The 21143-nt window shown below is 42.5% G+C and overlaps 1 protein-coding gene across 1 annotated transcript; it reads right to left on the bottom strand.

The window, feature by feature from the left end:
* Nucleotides 1-2112: 2112 nt before the first annotated feature.
* LOC147880258 (aspartyl protease family protein 2-like) lies at nucleotides 2113-16987 on the bottom strand. Its single transcript, XM_087370391.1, has 2 exons — nucleotides 16911-16987; nucleotides 2113-3328 (listed from the first exon to the last, which is right to left on the bottom strand). The coding sequence occupies exons 1-2, from the start codon at nucleotides 16985-16987 to the stop codon at nucleotides 2113-2115; spliced, it is 1293 nt and encodes a 430-aa protein (XP_087226517.1).
* Nucleotides 16988-21143: the final 4156 nt, after the last annotated feature.

Raw genomic sequence — 21143 nt, 5'->3', positions numbered from 1 at the left:
CCCCAACCATTGTCATTTGAGGAGTTATGTCCTTTACTTATGGAGGAGGAATTGAGGTTTAAAGCTCGAGATGGAGGTAGCAATGGGGATGCTGCGTTCTCTGCCACTACAAAAGGCAAAGGTGGTTCCTCCAGCAAAGGTGAGTCCTCTACTAGTGGTGACAAAAAGAAGAAGGGCGGCAAGAAGAAGTTTCAGGGAGAATGCTTCTACTACAAGAAGAAGGGCTGGATGATGTTGTGGGCGATCCAAACATGCAAAAAATTTGATGATGTGGAAGATCCACATATGCAAAATTGGAAGATGATGATGTTGAACACTACTATGGATCAACCAAAGGGTGACCAAAAGTTGCTTTCAAGCCTCACAAGGAAAGATGTACATAAAGACCAATTTGTGCTAGTGCGGCCACATGAGAAGATCTATTCAGTTTGGTTAGGCTATGCACTTTTTGATGTTGAACAAGACAAAGCTTCAGTCCAATATTGGGCCCCAATAGTAAAGGGTAATGTTCCTAATGTACAAATTTAAGATATAAGGATTGTGATCCAGAACGTTGGAAGCCACCAGTATTGGTAATAGTACAGAGTCAGAGACAAAGATGATATCCAAATTTGTTAAAGGGCATGAAAATTCCAAAGTAATGGATGTCATTAGGGGGTGACACTCACAAAGAGGTTCAATTAGTCGAAGAATAGAAGTGTTGTAATAGTTCCTCTATAACCTACCAGTTTACCCAGTACGATTATATTGTAAATGTAAAAACTTATTGCAAATGTAACCTAAGTTGCCATCATTGGTCAAAATTGCAAGTTTGGATTTGATACTTACAAATGTGGAAGGAGGGTTGGATTTGTGCCGACGGCCAACTGTGCCATGAATTTGAATCTGTGACAACTAGATGCAAAATGTTAGCAAGGACATAATACATATGAAACATGGCTAGAACCGACTTCACGAGTGTCATCTATTTGCAATAGTATGGAAGAATTGTCATATTGTCGAGGAGAGAGAGCGGAGCGAAGAGCTGTCTAGCATTCACAACTCACGTGTGATGTGGCATTTGCCCACAATAACATAAAGCTAGTTGTGTCTTCATGGTCTCTTGGTTAAGGCTTGCTATAGGGTCCTTAGTTGTGTCTTCATGGCTTCTATTACCTCATGTTATATTTCATGGCTTCTATTACCTCATCTTATATTGCATGTGAAAAGTTAATAGGGTTGTATAAGACGTGGCATGCATTCGAGATTCATCGTTTTAACCAAGGTTAACTTTTAACTGTCCCATATTTCTAGAGACCACTAAATGAGCAATACTTTGGCATCATTTCTAACGAAGAATCATCTTTTTTGGAAAACTATTATTAAGCCCAATTATTGCCATTTAAGAAGCTTTCTCAAGAGAAATCCCGATACCTTATTAAAACTTATCAAAAATTGAGGTGTATCTTTACCATCATCTTCAACACACAATAGTCAAAACAATTTCTACCATAGAAGCTTTATCACATGAGATGTTTTGAGTACACATGGGAAATCCTTATAACATGCTTTAATAGGTAGAGAGATTTTTTTCTTTTTGCATAGTTGATTAATGTCCTTACCTCATGTTTTGGGTAATTAAGATAATACTTAGAATCTCTGTACAATCTCGGAACTCCGAAACGTCAGATGCCCCTAGAACATCAACTTTCCTATCCCCCTAGAGGACTATAATGAGAAGTAACATGGTCAAGACTAAACAAAGTTCCCCACTGTTTTGTAATCAATGACAAGCTTGAATTGATGGATGTCTCAAAAGCATAGGACATCTATGCCGAGAAAACATGCAACGACGGTACTGAAGACTATATGAATGGGGCTACTTTGGAATGTTTGTGGTGTGCTTTCCATCAACTCAACATTAAGAAATTTGTAAACAGTGTAATACTGCCCTTGCTAAAGTTTACAAGGAAAAGGTTAACCTTCCCATGGAGCGTCTATATAGGGAGCACAATAGGTTACATGAATGTGGACTTTTCTTATTGTTTATGGGCAAGATCCCCACTAAGAAGGAATTTGTATGTTGGTTTTCACACATGATTGAAGATTGTTGCAACCTCACGGATTCCTGTTTCATAAGGAGAGGATTCCTTCAAGCCTCAATCGCCTCCAATGCAGCGAGGTTGTGGTTTTGTCATGTACAATGGGACTTTGTGGAATTTGGTTTACTTCAATTCCTGGAGAGTTTGACCAGCCCAGTTTGCTGATTTGCAAGGATAGGTAATTTCCAAGTCGAGGTAAGAACATAGCTTGGACAAGGGGTGTGTAAGCAGAATCCGCCAATCGAGTTAAAACTGTACCCGAGTCGAGAATAGTGCCTCCCCTAGCAGAAGCATCGGACCGGAAAGCGGAAGCCGGAATATTCAGAAGTTCCTTCCCGAGACTGATTCCTTGAAGATCGACGTAGTAGAATACATGTCCCAGTGGAGAGAAGGGAGGGACCAGGGGGGTGTATGCCAATTTTGAGGGAAGTTTATAGTCACCAAATAGAATGACTCCGGAAGTATTCAAGTTGGTGACGCGATCAGGAAGACAGTATGCAAACTTCTTCGACGAGTAGCCGCTGCCGGCCAGCAGCTGGGAGGCGAATGAGAAGGGACCTGGATTGAGACCCAAGAGGCCGGAAGTGGGCAAGGGTACAGATTCCACCTCGACCACGACACACCCAATAACGAAGGGCTTGGCAAGCTTGCCGATGTGCAAAACGTCGGCAGACAGGTAGCCAACGTCATGCGAGCTGTCTCCGTATTGCAGCTCAAACAAGCAAGACTTAGCCGAGTCATTGCTGCACTGTCCCCCAGTGAAGCCTAAGCTGTTCAAGCAGAGGGGGGACGTGCACGGCACTCGCTTGTAGGAGGAGGAGTGGGCGGGGCGAAAGAGCGGGCCACGGAGGTCACACTGTTTGCAACTAGGCGAGCAGCCGGTCCAACAGAGCTCGCTACCGGTGTCGAGGGTGAAGATGAGTTCTTGGGGGGGGGAGCCGACGAGGGCAGAGAGGTAGACTTCGCCGCCAGAATTGTCGAGGTAGGAGACATGACCCAAGATAGGAGAAGGGCGGTGGGAGCGGCGAGGGCGTAGGCGTTTGCGAAGCGCGAGACCGGAGGTGACGAAGTGATGGAGGGGGGAGTCGGGGGGGAAGGAGGAGGGGACGAGGGAGGGGGAGCGGAGGGGGGAGGAGGGGGATTGACGGTGGAAGACGGGGAAGCGCAGGAAGGAGGAGGAGGAGGAGGAGGAGGAGGGCGATGCCGAGGAACAAGTTGACGAAGAGGAGAGGAGCAGCCATGGATGGCTATGGTTGCAGAAAAGAAAGGTGGAAGCATTTTTACATCGAAAACTCGAGCTTGGGTGTTGTTGACGAAGAGAGAGAGAGAGAGAGAGAGAGAGAGAGAGAGAAAGGGGGGAGAAAAAAGTGGAGGATTGAAGGGATGAAGAAGAGAGAGAGAAAAAAAGGTGGAGAATTTCATGGGATTCTCACATGCCCTCCAATCAATGGATGCCAAAAAAAAGTGAACATAAAAAGAACTAAATACTTTTTTTTCTCTATCCTCTCTCTTTTAGATAGGGTAGGAGCCTGGTGTGCGGGTATTATCTATTATTATTATTTTCTAATAGAGAACGTTCCACGTGGCACTCAGAGGAGAGTTCGGTTCTAGGCAAAGGAGGGCTCCACATGGCGAAGAGAGAGAGAGGAGAGTCTATCTCGTAGACGGGTCCATTTACTTGTGGAGGTTAAACTTAGCAGTCCATGGGGAAGAATTATCGAGAGCTAAGGTTAAATTCACATGACGGCATCATTCTCTTTATGGCGTATTGTGGGCGGGTATTATGGAGGGCTAACTTTTAAAATGGGGGAAGAATTATTACATAAAATACTATGAGAGCTAAGGCTTAGGTCACATGATGTCATGTTTCAATATAAGAAAGTTGTCAGTGGCATGAGGGCCAATACCATGCTTTTAAGTCACATTAGGGGAGCATTAGGGCCACTACCATGTTTAGATCACATGATGGCAAGTACACAGAAGCAAAAAGGGAGAAGGGCGATGGCGAGGAAGAAGAGGAGGGAGGAGCCATGGCTATGACATGTAGACGAAAAGGTGGTGGGCAGATGCGCGAGTACCTCATATAGGAAAAGGGGCATATGTTTTTGTGTGTGATTGTCTCCATCTTATATATACGGCAGGTATACTACTGGAGGGCTAGTACTAATCCATGGGGGACATGGCTTTCATGATTTCTAATTACAAATCCAAAGGTGTCCCATCATCCATGATAGTAATAGGGGCTAATTTTTATTTTTAATGTTCACTAAGATTTTGGGAGCCAATGCTTAGGTTACATCACAGCCACTATTAAGCAAGTGTTAAGCCAAAAAATGGAGAAAGACGTCATCTTTTTCTCCTGGGGCGCCAACTCAATATGTAATATGTTACTACCCTCGTCCAAAATCTAGGGTATGGGGGGGCAAGGTCCATATATAATATGCATGGATTTCCTTTAAAATTTTAAAAAATGCAAGGGAAAAATATGAAAATTTCATGTCCCTCCTCCCACAAAATATGAGGTATATACCTTGAAAAATATGCAAGATTTTTAGATTTGTACATATTTTTCATAATATGTGAGGCCCAAGGGGGGGGGGGGGGTCTTTTGGATGAGGGGGCGTAAAACAAAAGATACACTAAAATATGAAAACCTATCTCCTTTCAAATTAATGTAACCTTTTCATGTGTTACCCAAATTTCAAGGTGTAAAGACATATTTGAAGCTCTTTTAGTGTAAAACACAACCATGTCAATTTGAATAATTTTTACTCATGGCATATTATTAAATTCATCTCATACTCAAGATTTTGATAGGTTTTCTTACTAAAGGGAGTTGGTGCCCGAGGCTTTTTCTATGAGGAGTAGTGGGTGGCATGTGTTGTTCTATTGGCCCCTCCTTCCACATTTGTAAGTATCAAATCCAAACTTGCAATTTTGACCAATGATGGCAACTTAGGTTACATTTGCAATAAGTTTTTACATTTACAATATAATCCTGCTTGGGAAAATGGTAGGTTATAGAAGAACTATTACAACACTTCTATTCATCAACTAATTGAACCTCTTTGTGAGTGTCACCCCCTAATGACATCCATTACTTTGGAATTTTCATGCCCTTTAACAAATTTGGATGTCATCTTGTTCTCCGACTCCGTACTATTACCAGTATTGGTGGCTTCCAACGTTCTGGATCACAATCCTTATATCTTAAATTTGTACATTAGGAACATTACCCTTGACTATTAGGGCCCAATATTGGACTGAAGCTAATTTGTCTTGTTCAACATCAAAAAGTGCATAGCCTTAACCAAACTGAATAGATCTTCTCATGTGGCCACACTAGCACAAATTGGTCTTTATGTACATCTTTCCTTGTGAGGCTTGAAAGCAACTTTTGGTCACCCTTTGGTTGATCCATAGTAGTGTTCAACATCATCATCTTCCACTTTTGCATATGTGGATCTTCCACATCATCATCCATCCGTTTTTTTTTCAGGTCAATTTTTTTGCATGTTTGGATCTTCCACAACATCATCCATCCAATCTTTTAAAGGTAAAAAGTCATCTATGAATTGTGTGTTGTTGCTAATGCTACCATTTGAAGCAAGTAGAATTGTAATGTCCTCTAAATATGCAATAATCAAAGAAATGAAGTTTTTACAAGTTTCTTTCTATACATTTTTTCCAAAAGCCAAGGTAAACCATCCATGATGGTATTTCAATCGTTTAGAGTACTAGCAAAAAGCAGCACTGCAAGTGGATCTCCTTTTGGTACCATTGTGGGATTCATCATATATTGCATCATAGCTGGAATGCAACCTCTAACAAAAAGCAAACCTATAGAGGCTTTCTATGTCCAACTAGTGCTTCTATCCCACCACATATGTACCCCTACATAAATAAAGTGACTTTGGTAGCTTTTGCATCAGTATGGCACTAGAAAAAAGAATGGACTCTCAATCCCCTGGCAAAAAGAGAACACACAATTGATTAAAGCCTTTTGGAAAGCCTATTCAACATTGCACCAACATCCTCATGTGTGTGGCCAACCATTAAAAATCCCAGATGTACAATCTAAAATATGCCTCTTATTGTGTGAAGGAAGAGAAATGCGAAAAGCTATATCAATTGCGGGATTCATCATATATTTCACGATAGGAATCCCAACTCTAACAAAAAGCAAACCTATAGAGGCTTTGTATGTCCAACCGGTGCAATCTATCCCACCACATATGTACCCCTATCTGAGGGGGGTCACTTAGTGTAACATTTCTATATCACGTGCATTCAAGACTTCTTTTCTAAATCCCTATGCAACCTATTTTTAGCATTTCCTTACACCCCCTCTGTAAATTTTCTCAAAATTTATATATCCCATAATGTAAATTTTTTTTTTTCCTAGACGAATTTTAAAGTCCTTATATGAGAGATACATTACTACTTATTGGAGTCATTTTGGAGGAAATATGAGAGATATAGAGCGTATCATGCATGTTATATGAGTCTACACGCATGAAGAGTAAACAAGGCAATTCATGTATACCTGAAAATAAGAGAAACATATAGCAAAGAAGCTAAAAACACACTATTCAAATAATTTGGACTTTCTTGATTCGTTTGGAATGTTTTTCTGAAATGGTCACCTTTGCTCTCGAGGGGTTCACCTCAAAAAATTTTAGTATACTACGTGCATTCAAAAGGAGAGGTATTTTAATACCACTTTTGGAAAAAAATTAACAAGATTACAATAACAGAGAGGGCTTTTTTAATTCATCTTTTTTTTAAAATCCATTAGTTCATAAGTAAAGGGGGTAGTTTTATTGGGGAAAATTTTTTAGTTGAGGGGTTCTTAAAATACCCCTTGAACACACGTGATACCTAGGGTTTCTTTGTAGTGCACCCCCCGAGCCTTTGCTCAATACTCGCTCAATATCACTTAGTAGACTCATAAATTGGGTATTTTGGTAACACTAGATGTGTATGTTCCACATAATAAACCTAAAAATTACCCAAGGTTGTAAGTGGTGACTCTACTCAATACATCATTGGTAAATTTGCAAAAAAATGGATCATCCCTAGTCAAGTATGGTCTAATAAAGCTTTAAATGTTGTGCACCTCCACTCAATATGCAATATATAGAAAGAGTTGGTTGAATTAAATATATAGGGGGTGTATAGATATATTATTTGATTGTATGAAAAAGAGTTTGTTGAATTCAATATATAGGGGGTGTATAGATACACCACCATTTGATTGAATAATATATTTAATAGTGGTGTAAAGATACAACATTTTTCAAGAACAAGGCATACAATATATTATCCTATGCTTCCGAATCTGGTATTACATTTTTCAGTTGATGGATTAAGCCTAGCCAAATGATGTTTAATATGTGCAAGGCTAGGATCAAGAATTGTGATACATTTTTCAACATTATAGCCATGCTTCTTTTTGTAAATTCGAGTCCTTGATTTCTAGCAATGAATAATGCTACTCATTTCCACCTCTGTAAAGCACTATTCATTTGTAATCCATTCATGTTTCATTTGCAAGCAACCCTCATATAGTTGTTTCATTATAGTTTTTTGGGGGAAGGCTTTGGTTCATACCATAAAGTTGTGAATGTTATAGGCATTCCCTTCTCATCCCTTGCTATATGAGAAACCTTTGCCACCCAAATTGACGAAGAGGAGAGGAGTAGCCATGGCTATGGTTGCAAAAGAGGAGAGGAGAGGAGTAACTATGGCTATAGTTGCAAAAGAGGGTGATGGCGAGGAACAAGTTGACGAAGAGGAGAGGAGTAGCCATGGCTATGGTTGCAGAAGAATTAAGGTGGTAGTACCTATGTGTTTGTGTGCGCATGTTCCGTGAGTCTCTCTCATCTCTCTTTTATACAAGGTAGGAGCTTGGAGTGCGGGTATTATTTCTTATTTATTATTATTATTTTCTAATAGAGAAGGTTCCACGTGGCACTTAGAGGAGAGTCAGGTTCTAGGCAAAGGAGGGCTCCATGTGGCAAAGAAAGAGAGAGTAGAGAGAGGAGAGCCTACCTCGTAGACGGGTCCATTTACTAGTGGAGGTTAAAGGAGCAGTCCATGGGGGAAGAATTATTGAGAGCTAAGGCTTAGGCCACATGATGTCATCGTTTTCTTTGTGGGTATTATGGGTGGGTATTATGGAGGGCTAACTTTTTAAATGGGGGAAGAATTATTACATATTAAAATACTATGAGAGCTAAGGCCTAGGTAGCACCTTATATAGTAGGAGCCTCGAGGGTGGGTATTCTGGAGGTTAAAGGAGCAGTCCATGGGGGAAGAATTACACGAGAGCTAAGGCTTAGGTCACATGATGTCATCCCTCTCTTTGTGGGTATTATTATGGAGGGCTAGAATTACATAGAAAACTATGAGAGCTAAGGCTTAGTTCACATGATATCATCTTTCACTATAAGAAGTTATGGGTGGCATGAGGGTCAATACCATGCTTTCAAGTCACATGAGGGCCACTACCATGTTTAGGTCACATGCGGGCAAGTACACAGAAGCACAAAGGGAGAAGGGCGATGGCGAGGAAGAAGAGGGAGGAGCCATGGGTATAACCTATAAACAAAAAGGTGGTGGGCAAATGTGTGAGTACTTGATGTAAGAAAACAATACAACGTCTGTGCTCAACAGATAACAGGGTCTCGTATGCAAGAGAGAAAAGTAGATAGTATGGAGAATAAAAAATTTGATTACTATAAAACTGATAAAATAGATGGCGCTGCCTCCCAACCGTGCGCTCCTGTGAGAGAAGCTTCGATGGTGATCTAGAAACAGTAGAGGACAGAGGCTGGATGCTAAGGAATCAGGGTTGCTGTAGCTAGTGATGATGATGGGCTTCACGGGCTTCCTCTTATATAGCCACCACTCGTAGTCGGTTAGACTCAATTGGGTGACTGACCTAGTCTGCCCAAAATGGCCGATTGGGGGTCGGTCCCGAAATAGGCCACCGACCACACGATAGAACCGGTGCACAAAATAAAGCAATTGACATACGGAAACCATTCCGCCCATAACCATCTGGGATCATCTGGGGCTCCAAACAAGCCCCACAACCTGAGAGTGGGCTGCCCCGCAAAATGCTCCATCTACCCTCAGTGCGGTCAGTCGTGGGATGCCTTCCCGCATTTGCATGTAGCCTAGTTGGCAGTGTGCCAACTCCGCGTCCAGCCATCAGGCCACACATGGCCCCCCATCTGGTGTCCAAACTAGGACCTACCGGATAACCGAGCTACTCAAATGCCTTCTCCTCATATGGGGGGCTTACAAGTAGAGTTAGTTGGTTCCCACATAGTTACACGAGAGTGGAGCATTGATATCTAACACCCCCCCTCAATGTCCACCCGCAAGTGAACTTACTTTTTCGGGCCAATGCCAAGTTGATGAAGATGCCTCTCCAGCAAGTCTCTTCCAAGAGCCTTCGTGAAGATGTCCGCAACATTCTCTATAGTCGGACAGTACACCAAGTCGACCTCTCCATCCATGATGAGCTCACATACAAAGTGATATTGAATCTCAATGTGTTTTGTGCGAGCGTGGAACACAGGGTTCTTTGCAATCGCCATGCAACTCTGATTGTCACATGATAACTACGTAGGCTTGTTCTGCACTGCACCCATGTCCCCCAAAATCCTCCTCAACCACACTGCCTCACAAGAAGCAAAACATGCTGATTTGTACTCAGCCTCGGTAGAAGAAAGAGCAACTCTAGGTTGCTTCTTGCTGACCCATGACACAGCTCCAGATCCGAGTGAGAAACAGTAACCTATCACTGATCTCCTGCTGTCCATGTCTCCTGCCCAATCCGAGTCATAGAATCCAGTCAAGATGTTGCCCTTGGTATAGGTGATGCCATAATCAAGTGTGCCTTTAATGTATTTCAGCACCCGCATCCCTACCCTCTAATGGTTCTCCCGAGGCTTATTGGAAAACCTGCTTAGTACACCAGTCGCAAAGCTGATGTTCGGCCGCGTGTTGCATAAGTAAATAAAACTGCCCACAGACTTCTGTACTTCGCTTCGTCCACCAGTGGTGATGAATCCTCGTTTGAGAGCTTCACATCAACCTCCATAGGGGTGCCAACTGTCTTGCACTAAGTCATGCCAAATGCCTTCAGTATCTCTCCAGCATACTTTAGCTGTGAGATGAAGATCTGTTTTGGCTCTTGCCAAACTTCAATCCCCAAACGGAAATGCATCAGTCCAGGTCTGTCATTTCAAACTCTCTTCCTAGCAAATGCTTTGTCTGTGAGATCTTCTCTTCATGGTTCCCTGTTATGACAAGGTCGTCCACATAAAGGACCACGATCATACACCTACCTCCTTCTCTATAGATATACAAATTTGCATCAGATGGCTCCTCCTAAACCCGTTTTGTGGAAAGTAGGCATCAATCCGCTGGTACCACGCTCGTGGGGCCTGTTTCAGCTCGTAAAGTGCCTTCTTCAGTTTACAGACTTTACCTTCTGAACCGGGGATCACAAAACCTGGTGGTTGTTCCACGTATACCTCCTCCTTGAGATCTCCATTCAGAAAGGCGGATTTTACATCCATCTGAAACACGGGCCAACTTCCCTGGGCTACTAAAGCCAAAACACTACGAATTGTGGTAAGTCGAGCTGTGGGAGCAAAAGTATCCTGATAATCAAGACCATGTACCTGTGCGAATCCTTTTGCCACGAGCCGAGCCTTGTACTTATCCAACGTGCCATCGGACTTGTACTTGGTCTTGTACACCCACTTGGTGCCGATTACCTTGCGTTTTGGTGGTCGATCCACAAGGTCCCAAGTGTTGTTCTTTATTATGGAGCCATACTCTAATTGCATAGCCTCCATCCACCTATCATCACCCTGTGCCTCTTCAAGACACTTGGGTTCTTCAGCACGGATCACCTCTGTCATCAAAGCATAGTTGACCAAGTGTTCCTGCACCCTTCTTTGCTCCTCTAATGTCTTGGACCGGCGGTTTTCGGATGGTTCCTCCTCAATGGTTGGAGGTTCTGTGTCATCCAAAAGCTGCTTTACCCACTTTGGGAATGGCTATTGTCATTGTGGTTCTACAGGCTCTTCTTCCTCTTCTTTATCTTGAATCCTCCCAAGCACCGTTGGGGGAGTTCGGTCTACTGTTGGTGGTTGTACTGGATGGATATCTTGGTCTTGGTTGTCTGGGAAGGAAGCATCCTCCTCCAATTGATGCGGCTATTTTGAGAAGACCACATCGCGACTTACTATTACCTTCTTGGTAACAGGGTTATAGAGACGATAACCCTTCGCCTCTTCACTGTAGCCCAAGATAATACATTTTCAGCTCTTCGGTTCCCATTTGGTCCTGTAAGCATCAGGGACATGCACAAAACAGTCACATCCAAAAACTCTGAAATGTGCAGCTAAAGGTTTCTTACTAGAAAAGGCATGCAGTGGAGTCATCCCGTTCACAGCCTTTCGTGTAGCTACGATTCAGAATGTAAACTGTCTTGTAACATGCTTTAGCCAAGAAAGTCTTTGGTAAATCTTTCCCTTTCATCATACTCCTGCTGATTTCGCAGATGATGAGCATTTTGCACTCTGCTACTCCATTTTGCTGTGGTGTATGTGGCGGGGGTTTTTGCCTCTTGATCCCGTGACTTTTGCAGTAACTTTCGAATTCACTTGATGTGAACTCACCTCCTCTGTCTGATCTCAACTTCTTCACCTTCCTCCCATTTTCTTTCTCGACCATTACATGCCATTCTTTGAACTTACTAAAAGCCTCATCTTTAGTCTTCAGGAAGTATATCCAAATCCTTCTACTGTAGTCATCGATCAGCGTCATGAAGTAGTAGGAACCACCCAAAGCTTCCATCTCCATCTTTCCGCAGAGGTCCGTGTGAACGAGCTCTAGAGGAGCCTTTGCCTTGCTCGCCTCTTTAGGAAAGGGCTGCCGATGTTGCTTGCCCATCATGCAAGCTTCACATACATCGGGCAGATCTGTAATTTCTGGTAGGTCTACAATCATTCCACTTTTATGCATCTCCTTTAAAGAACTAAGGTTTAGATGACCAAACCTCTCATGCCACAGCTTAGTGTTGCTCACATCGGCTCGAGCACTGAAAGCTAAGAGTTCATAAATGTTGTTGCGCCGTGTACCTTTACCAACGACCTTCCCTTGAAGATCCAAAATCTGTGCGCCATTCTTATTGAAGTGAACTTTGAGGTCCCGATCCGTGATTGCAGAAATGGACAACAAGTTCCTCTTGATATCTGGCACATAAAGAACATCGGACAAGTGTTTTACAACTCCATCTAACTTGAGAGCAATTGTACCTTTTCCTTTTGCTGGACATTTTGCATCATTGCCGACTGCTACCAGGATGTCATTCCCTACCAGATGTAGAGAGGTATACCAATCCTTCCGACTAGGCATGTGGCGCGATGCACCACTGTCAATAATCGAAGGTTCATCCACAGGTACATGAGCTGCCTCTGTGCAAATCTCCTCAATTGCTACGAATAGCTCTACTGGTACTGCCTGTGCACTGTTGCTGGACTCTTTCTTTACTCTGTTCTTCTCAACTGTAATCTTCTTCCAGTACTCATTCTGCTTGTGCCCTGCCTTGTTGCAATAGAAGCACTTGATCTTCTTCTTTCTCTTTTTATCATCAGAAGAAGATGGGTTACCAGAGTCCTTACCCTTACCTTTCTTTGATCCAGCGTAGAAAGCTGAATCTTCTCCAGTCCTCGTCTTTTGACGCATCTCCTCCTCTAGAAGCATTGTGCTGAAATCCTCAAAATTGAGGGGCAGATTTCTGTTCTGTGTATTCAGCGCCATAACAAGACCGTCGTACTTTGGTGGGAGAATCTGTATGCACCTTCATGCTAGATTCTCGTTGGAAATGGTGATGCCAATTGCACTCATCTGATCGCGCAGATTGTTCACCCTGGTGATGAACTTCTCTGTCGGTTCAGACTCAGACAATTTCTCGTTCGCGAGTTGAGTCTCCAGATTTTGAATCTGCGTCTGATTCGTGGTCTCGTACTGATTTTTCAAGACCGTCCATGCCTCCTCCGCTGTGGTGACATGTTGAATTAACGCCATGACGGAGTCACTTACACTGCAGACAATAGAACATAGTCATATGCATTTCTTCTTGTCCACACGAGAATCTCATCCGTAGTTGGTACTATCTGTTGTGCTGCATTGGCCGGATTCGGTCGGCTTCATGTCCACCCTAGTAGCAATATCCCAAAGCTCGTATGCGCTTAGGATGATCTTCATCTTGAACTTCTAGAGTGGATAGTTAGTGCCGACCAACTTTTCGCTTTCGCCGAACGGTGGGATTCGCAGTCTTACGCGCTGGGCCATCTCTCACAATCTTCTCGCAAACAGAAACACACTACCAAACCTTCTTGCTAGAGCCCAAGCTTTGATACCATGTAAGAAAGCAATACAACGTCTGTGCTCAACAGATAACCGGATCTCGTATGCAAGAGAGAAAAGTAGATAGTATGGAGAATCAAAAATTTGATTACTATAAAACTGATACAATAGATGGCACTGCCTCCCAGCCATGTGCTCCTGTGAGAGAAGCTTCAATGGCGATCTAGAAACAGTAAAAGACGGAGGCTGGATGCTAAGGAATCAGGGTTACTGTAGTCAGTGATGATGATGGGCTTCACGGGCTTGCTCTTATATAGCCACCAGTCGTAGTCGGTTAGACTCAATTGGGTGACCTAGTCTACCCAAAATGGCCGACTGGGGGTCGGTCCCAAAATAGGCCACCGACCACACGATAGAATCGATGCGCAAAATAGAGCAACTAACCTATGATCACTGTTCGGCCCACACCCATCCGGGATCATCTGGGGCTCCAAACGGGCCCCGCAACTCGAGAGTGTGGGCTGCCCCGAGAAATGCTCCGTCTACCCTCAGTGCAGTCAGTCATGGGATGCCTTCCCGCACTTGCATGTAGCCTAGTTGGCAGTGTGCCAACTCCATCCAGCCATCAGGCCACACATGGCCCCCATCTGGTGTCCAAACCAGGACCTACCGGATAACCGAGCTACTCAAATGCCTTCTCCTCATATGGGGGGCTTACAAGTAGAGTTAGCTGGTTCCCGCGTAGTTACACGAGAGAGGAACATTGATATCTAACACTTGATACAGGAAAAGGGGAATATGTTTTTGTGTGTGTTTGTCTCCATCTTATATAGGGCGGGTATAGTACTGGAGGGCTAGTACTAATCCATGGGGGGCATGGCTTTCACGAATTCTAATTACAAATCCGAAGGTGTCCCATCATCCATGATAGTAATAGGGGCTAATTTTTATTTGAAATTTCTCCAAGATATTGTGAGCCAATGCTTAGGTTACATCATGGCCAATATTAAGAGAGTGTTAAGCCAAAAAATAGAGAAGGACATCATCTTTTTCTATGAGGAGTAGTGGGTGGCACGTGTTGTCCTATTGGCCCCTCCTTTTGACTCCTTGCACCTTTGTAAGTATCAAATCCAAACTTACAATTATGACCAATGATGAATCCCACTCTTTTTGCATTTCTCTTCCTTCACACAATAAGGGGCATATTTGAGATTGTATAGCTGGGATTCCTAATGGTTAGCCACACACATGAGCATGTTGGTGCAATGTTCAATAGGCTTTAATCAATTGTGTGCTCTCTTTTTGCGAGGGGATGATGCCTTTATTGAGAGTCCATTCTTTTGTCTAGTGCCATACTGATGCAAAAGATACTAAACTTCAAATTATTTATGTAGGGGTCTCGGTGGGGGGTCACTCGTCACATGTTACCCTATCACATGAGTTCTCAACAGATGGGTTTTTATTAATTCAATTACTTATAGATTTATACATACATAAGGAAGTAATTTAATACCCACATGTCAATATACAAAAGGGTGTTTTATATTAAAAATTGTCTAGAAGCTCCCATCGTGTGACATGGATATTTGGGTAGAGTGGCTTATGTCATGGGACAGTCTGAAATGCTATCAAGCTGGCATTTTCCTTTTGAAATGAGTAAGCGCTCTACTCGCATTTTCTTAAATTCTAGAAAATTCTAAAAAAGTTTCTCTCTTTATTGCTCTTTTTGACCTTTGCATTAGGACCCCGAGGGGTCCACCTCCCAATATGTAAAGTAGCACATGGTTCAATATAGGGGTATTTATTTTTGGTTTGACTTTATCGAATATATTTACATTAGGCATTCAAATTATAGATATAGGCATCCTTATAAAAGGGACCCCTATTTGAAGCTCAAAATTAATTAATTAATAGGATTTCTCCAACGTTAAGGGGCCCTATTTGCTAGAAGCTCAAAATTATATGTTTCAAATTGTTGCAATGAGTATACATTGGGGATGCTTCAACGTATGCATGGCCATTGGCAAAGTTGATGAATATTTCTATTGATATGACATTATGCTATATTCTTTATCATAATATAAAGTTCCATTTTGCAAAAAAGAAGAAGAGATTTTGTTATTTCTTAAGGAGAATATAACGTGACTTTAAGGACCTTTAAGGATGAGTGTGCACAAAATTTGTGTATAAAATAGCGGTGGGTAAATAGAGATTTAGGATTTAAGACCATTTTTTTATATAGAGTTCGCACATAGCTACGATTAGCACATCTTGATAATGATTGGGGAAAGTGTTTCAACTAAAAATTAAGGTGGTTTTGAAAAGTTTTGATACTACTTAGCCTAAAACTTATGTGGTGGAAGGAAGGCAAGGGATTTTGTGGACAAAGCTTGCAAAAAAAGAAAAGCGCATTGCAAGTTATAAAACAAGCGAGTACAAGTACTCGTGAGCACTGCCCTTAGAGGGACGAGTTAATTTGGGAAGAGAGAGAGAGAGAGAGAGAGAGAGAGAGAGAGAAGTGCGCCCACACACATACCCAAACACACACTTTAAAAGAGAATTGAACCCCATACACAATTGAAGAAGAGAGAGAGAGAGAGAGAGAGAGAGGTGGGCCCACACACATACACAAACACACACTTTAAAAGAGAATTGAACCCCACACACAATTGAAGAAGAGAGACAGAGAGAGAGAGAGAGAGATAGAGATTTGACGTCCCATCCAAGCCTTTGTTTTGGGGGGAATCAAGGAAAGGGGAGAGGGATTTTTACCTGGATTTACACATGCAACAGGAGGGCCATGTCCTATAAAGGGGAGTCAGGGAATGCCATGTGGGAGTTAGTGGATGCCACATGGCAGAGACAATGGGAAAAAAAAGGGACCAAATTTAAAATAGCTAAAGGCTTTCGCAGCAGTTGGTGGGCTTAAAATTTAAATTGAGGGTAGATTTCATGAAAGAAAAACAATTGAGGGAAAAAGGTGAGGGGGGGGAAGAAAATTTGCATTTTGGCCTCATAACAATCCCCCCCCCCCCATTCCCTTTTCTTCTTCTTCTTCTTCTTCTTCGGCTTCATCATCCCTGTCTCCTTCTTTGGTTTCATTTTTGTGGAGCTTTTTGGGCTTCCGGACTTTGAAAACAACACCTCCTCAAGCACTCCCCCGCTCCATCGCCATCACCATCTCCATCCCTCCACCTCCCTCCAACTCCCTTAGCAGCACTCCTTCCCGCACTAGAGCACTTGCACCAGCTCCATCCATCCATCCTTCATTAGCAGTAGGAGAAACATCATTATCGTCATCATCCTTGACATCTTCCTCCCTTAGTTTATGCTCTCTCTCCACCTTGTCCTACCCACGCAGCTCTCCTTCCCTGTTTCCTATGTGCCCCGCCCCCTCACATTTCCTTCCCTCAATTCAATACAATTTACCGTTCAACGCTCTCCCCCTCCTGTGATTTGCATGACTCTCTTTCTGCATCAGCACATTGCTTACCAAGCGATGCCATTGTCTAAGAAACTCTAAATCTCCCTAGTGCCTTGCATCGTATTATGTAACGATCAACAAGGCAGAAGCGTTGTTGCTAGTTTTCAGTGATCGTCATGCGACAACACAATCATAGGCTTTTTACTTTCTAGAAATCTTGTTGATCATTGCAGCAGCGTGCTTAGGGGCGCTTGTTTGAACGGAAGCAAAATCCAATTACTTATGATCTATAGAGTTGCCAATCATGCACCCAATTCTACCTTTAATAGTTCTATGCGAGCCGAATGAAATGTGTAGTCATGATGATATCAACCACAAAGGATGAAAGGACGTGATGTGGCTTCCATCTTTGGTGGCGTGAGACAGGTTACTTCAGGATCCCATGCAAAATGGGTCCATGGTGCGTCTTCTCGGCTGTAACTAACAAATACGGTTAGATACTGAAGAATCTCCTAGAGAGATACTAAAGACACCAATCCCAGTGGGGGACAATGGATGGCTCATTCATTTCTTTGATTTGGGCTTTTTTTGTGAATGGATCGTAGTTAGCTACTTGTTTAAGCATGAGCACTAGAGTGTTAGAGATTATCTCTACAATAGCATGTACATACTACCACTATCCGAGATTGAGGACTATCTTGTCCAGCTTTGCTTCATGCTTGTGGAAAGGTACAACGGGTCTTGATGAAGAGGAAGAGGAGAAAGGTACAAGGAGTCTTGATGAACGCGCTGTACCAGAGTTTTTTCTCTTCCAAAGATTTTTCAGAGTTCACCTCAAAGATGAACACGAGGCGATGCATGAATTTCCTACATCGAAAAGCTGGATAGTTTTTCCAAAAGGTTCTTTAAAGATCAAAATATGGAGGACTCTAAATTTTTTAACATGCGATGAGAAGATGGAATGAGCCCTTCAAGAATTTTAAAAAATTTATTCAAGGAGAGGACTGATGACACTATGCCAACTACAGTAGAGGATGGAGTGAAGCCAGTTAGTGATAGTGCAGGCCAACAAAAGGAGCCTCAAAAGTATGCACATGTCAATGTGAAGAATGGCTTTTATGAAGCAAGGAGGCTCCCTGAGGTGGACCCTAAGGTTGAGAATAGGGCCACAGATATGGTGCTTGCTACAAATGACTCAGCTTCATTTGAAGTTGATGCCAAGTCAAGTTGCAATGAGCATTCTGTTTTAAGTTCTCTGAGGTTTTCAACTCAAACAACAGTAGAAATGATCGCTAATGTGGCTAGTGGCTTCTTCAGTGTAAGGTCTCTACCAATAAAATGAGTCTAGTTTAATGATACTATGCTTCATTTTCTCAATGTCATTGATTAGTGTCTCTCTAATTGTTCCAAACTTGTATAATTTCTTGTATTCATTAAGTAACATGCTGATACAAAAACCAAATATGACTTAGTAGATTTTGTTGTTTTTTTTTCGTCCCCATGGTATTGAAGGGTTGTGACTAGTTTTGTTGTCTTTATTGCACAAGTCATATAGTAACTTCATATGAGGTTATTAATGTTGCAAAAGGCAACACCTTCCTATGAACCATGTTAGGGGACATGAAGCCTGGATAGGAAATTCTGGGTTGGTATTATTATGCCCTTATCTGGGGCAGGCACTAGGGTTGGAGAGAGATCCTCATTAGGAAAAAAGGGAACTCATTTTGGGGCCTTTTGGCCAAAATGAAAAATCCCTTTCCACCAGTCACAAGAGGGCCAATGTAACATTGAGAAAATAGAGGAAATACAAAATAGTTCCACATAATAAGAGAGAGACAAAACTTTACGGATCTGTACAACTGTATAAACCTAACAAGGAGTCATTTTCAAAAAAGATCATGCATTCAAATATGATTTCCCTCCTAAACAAGTTTTCCTACTTGTACGAATCAAAGATTCAAATGTGCTTTCTTGAGATTAGGATTGGGCCTATTTTCCCCCTAGTTCTCCTTCTTGCACTTTCCATCCATGGCAATAGGCACCCCAAAGTGTCTTTCTTTCATTAATGGGCTTTGTTGCTTGCATTCCTACTTTTCCTCCTAGTTCTCTCACTTTCATTTCACCCATTTTCAAGTTTGGTTCTCTTTCAAGAATCATCCATGGCAACAGGCAACCCAAGGCATCCCAATGCAAAGTGGTGTGTAACTTAGAATGCAAAAGACCAAGACATAGAGGTGAGTTGTTTCTTGGTGACCTACAACATGCATATCATCTATAGAGTTTGCCAATAGGGTGAATACAGATGGTCACTCACAAAATATGGTTGTGTTGAAAGGAAGTTGGGTGCTAATGTAGCCAATGAGGAGGAAAAAACCACAGTTGAATAATATATTTTAGGCCTCTTGGAAAGGCAGGGTCAAAGATTTTAGAACAATAGATGGTAAGAAAGGTATTAAGGAAATACTAGTCGAGCATGTATATATGCACAATGAACTTGTGCTCCGTGATTATCCATATTTTCTTGCAGGGAACAAGCCCAATTGTGAGTTTTTAAACCTTTTAGTTTCAAAATGGTAGTTTTGAAAATTGCTATTTTTTGCGTAAACTAAAACGCATTTTGGTTTTCAGATCTATATCCATCGTCATATGAAGAATGGCAGCCGATGGAGTGCCTTTTGGGATTATTGGTTGTCTTGCATGGAGAAAGTTGAGGAAACAAGATCTTCTACCATGGAATACGATAGATTGGCCAGTGCCCCCTAGTAGTGTGACAGAGACATACATGGCTAAGCTATTTGCAGAAGATCAACGATCTTTACATCCAGCATTGCTACAAGAAATAATAAATAAGATAAATAATAATTCTATGTAAAGACATCCCAAATGGGATTAATCGTTGAGAGAAATCAAAACTCATACTCGAGGGGTCCATTTGGGAAACGTAGGTATACTATGAGAGTTCAAAATGTTCATCTTTGGGGTGAACTCTAAAAAATCTCGGATAGTGGTAGTATGTACATTCTATTGCAGAGATAGTCTCTAACACTCTAGTGCTCATGCTTAAACAAGTAGCTAACTACGATTTATTCACAAAAAAAGGCCAAATCAAAGAAATGAATGAGCCATCCATTGTCCCCCACTGGGATTGCTGTCTTTAGTATCTCTCTAGGAGACTCTTCAGTATCTAACCCTATTTGTTAGTTACAGCCGAGAAGATGCACCATGGACCTGTTTTGCATGGGATCCTGAAGTAACCTGTCTCAGGCCACCAAAGATGGAAGCCACATCGCGCCCTTTCATCCTTTGCAGTTGATATCATCATGACTACACATTTCATCCAGCTCGCGTAGAAGAACTATTAAAGGTAGAGTTGGGTGCATGAATGGCAACTCTATAGATCGTAAGTAATTGGATTTTGCTTTCATTCAAATAAGCGACCCTAAGCACGTTGCTGCAATGATCAATAAGATTTCCAAAAAGTAAAAAGCTTGTGATTGTGTTGTCGCATGACGATCACTGAAAACTAGCAACAACGCTTCTGCCTTGTTGATCATTACATAATACGATGCGAGGCACTAGGGAGATTTAGAGTTTCTTAGACAACGGCATCGCTTGGCAAGCAATGTGTTGATGCAGAAAGAGAGTCATGCAAATCACAGGAGCGTTGAACGGTAAATCGTATTGAATTGAGGGAAGGAAATGTGAGGGGGCGAGGCACGTAGAAAACAGGGAAGGAGAGCTGCACGGGTAGGACAAGGGGAGAGAGAGCACAAACTAAGGGAGGAAGATGTCAACGATGATGATGGTGGTGGATCCCTGGATTGTTGGGAAGACTTCAACAACCTGGAGACTTTGGAGAACCAGCAGCAGGGATGCGGGAGGGAGTTTGAGGCATTGCACGTGGGGAGTAGACAGCTTGGGAGGCCTTTCTCTTTGCGACAAGTGGTAGGGATTGCTGGAGGGACCTAGCCTTCAGGAGAGTGCCATGCAATTTGGATTTCTCATGGGGTTACCGGTAGCAAGAGAGCAAGAGAGGCTCAACAGATTCTCTGTTGGTGACTGGGCCACTCTGAGAGGTGGCCACAGGGGCATTGCTTGGACCACTGTTTCAGGCCATGCTCTAGTTTTGCTCGCCTTGGATTCCCCCCCACAGTCTCTTGCTCCACGATCGTGTCGAGATTGATGAGGTGAGGCGGGGGCATCACAGAGCTATGGTCGTGGGTGTGGTCATATTCGAA

This window comes from Dipteris shenzhenensis, chromosome 32 (genome assembly GCF_047967505.1).
Source record: "Dipteris shenzhenensis isolate YYH24624 ecotype China chromosome 32, Dip_SZ_1.0, whole genome shotgun sequence".
NCBI lineage: Eukaryota > Viridiplantae > Streptophyta > Polypodiopsida > Gleicheniales > Dipteridaceae > Dipteris > Dipteris shenzhenensis.
Note: the sequence above shows the minus strand (reverse complement) of the source record. Positions and strands in the feature narration are given on the sequence as shown.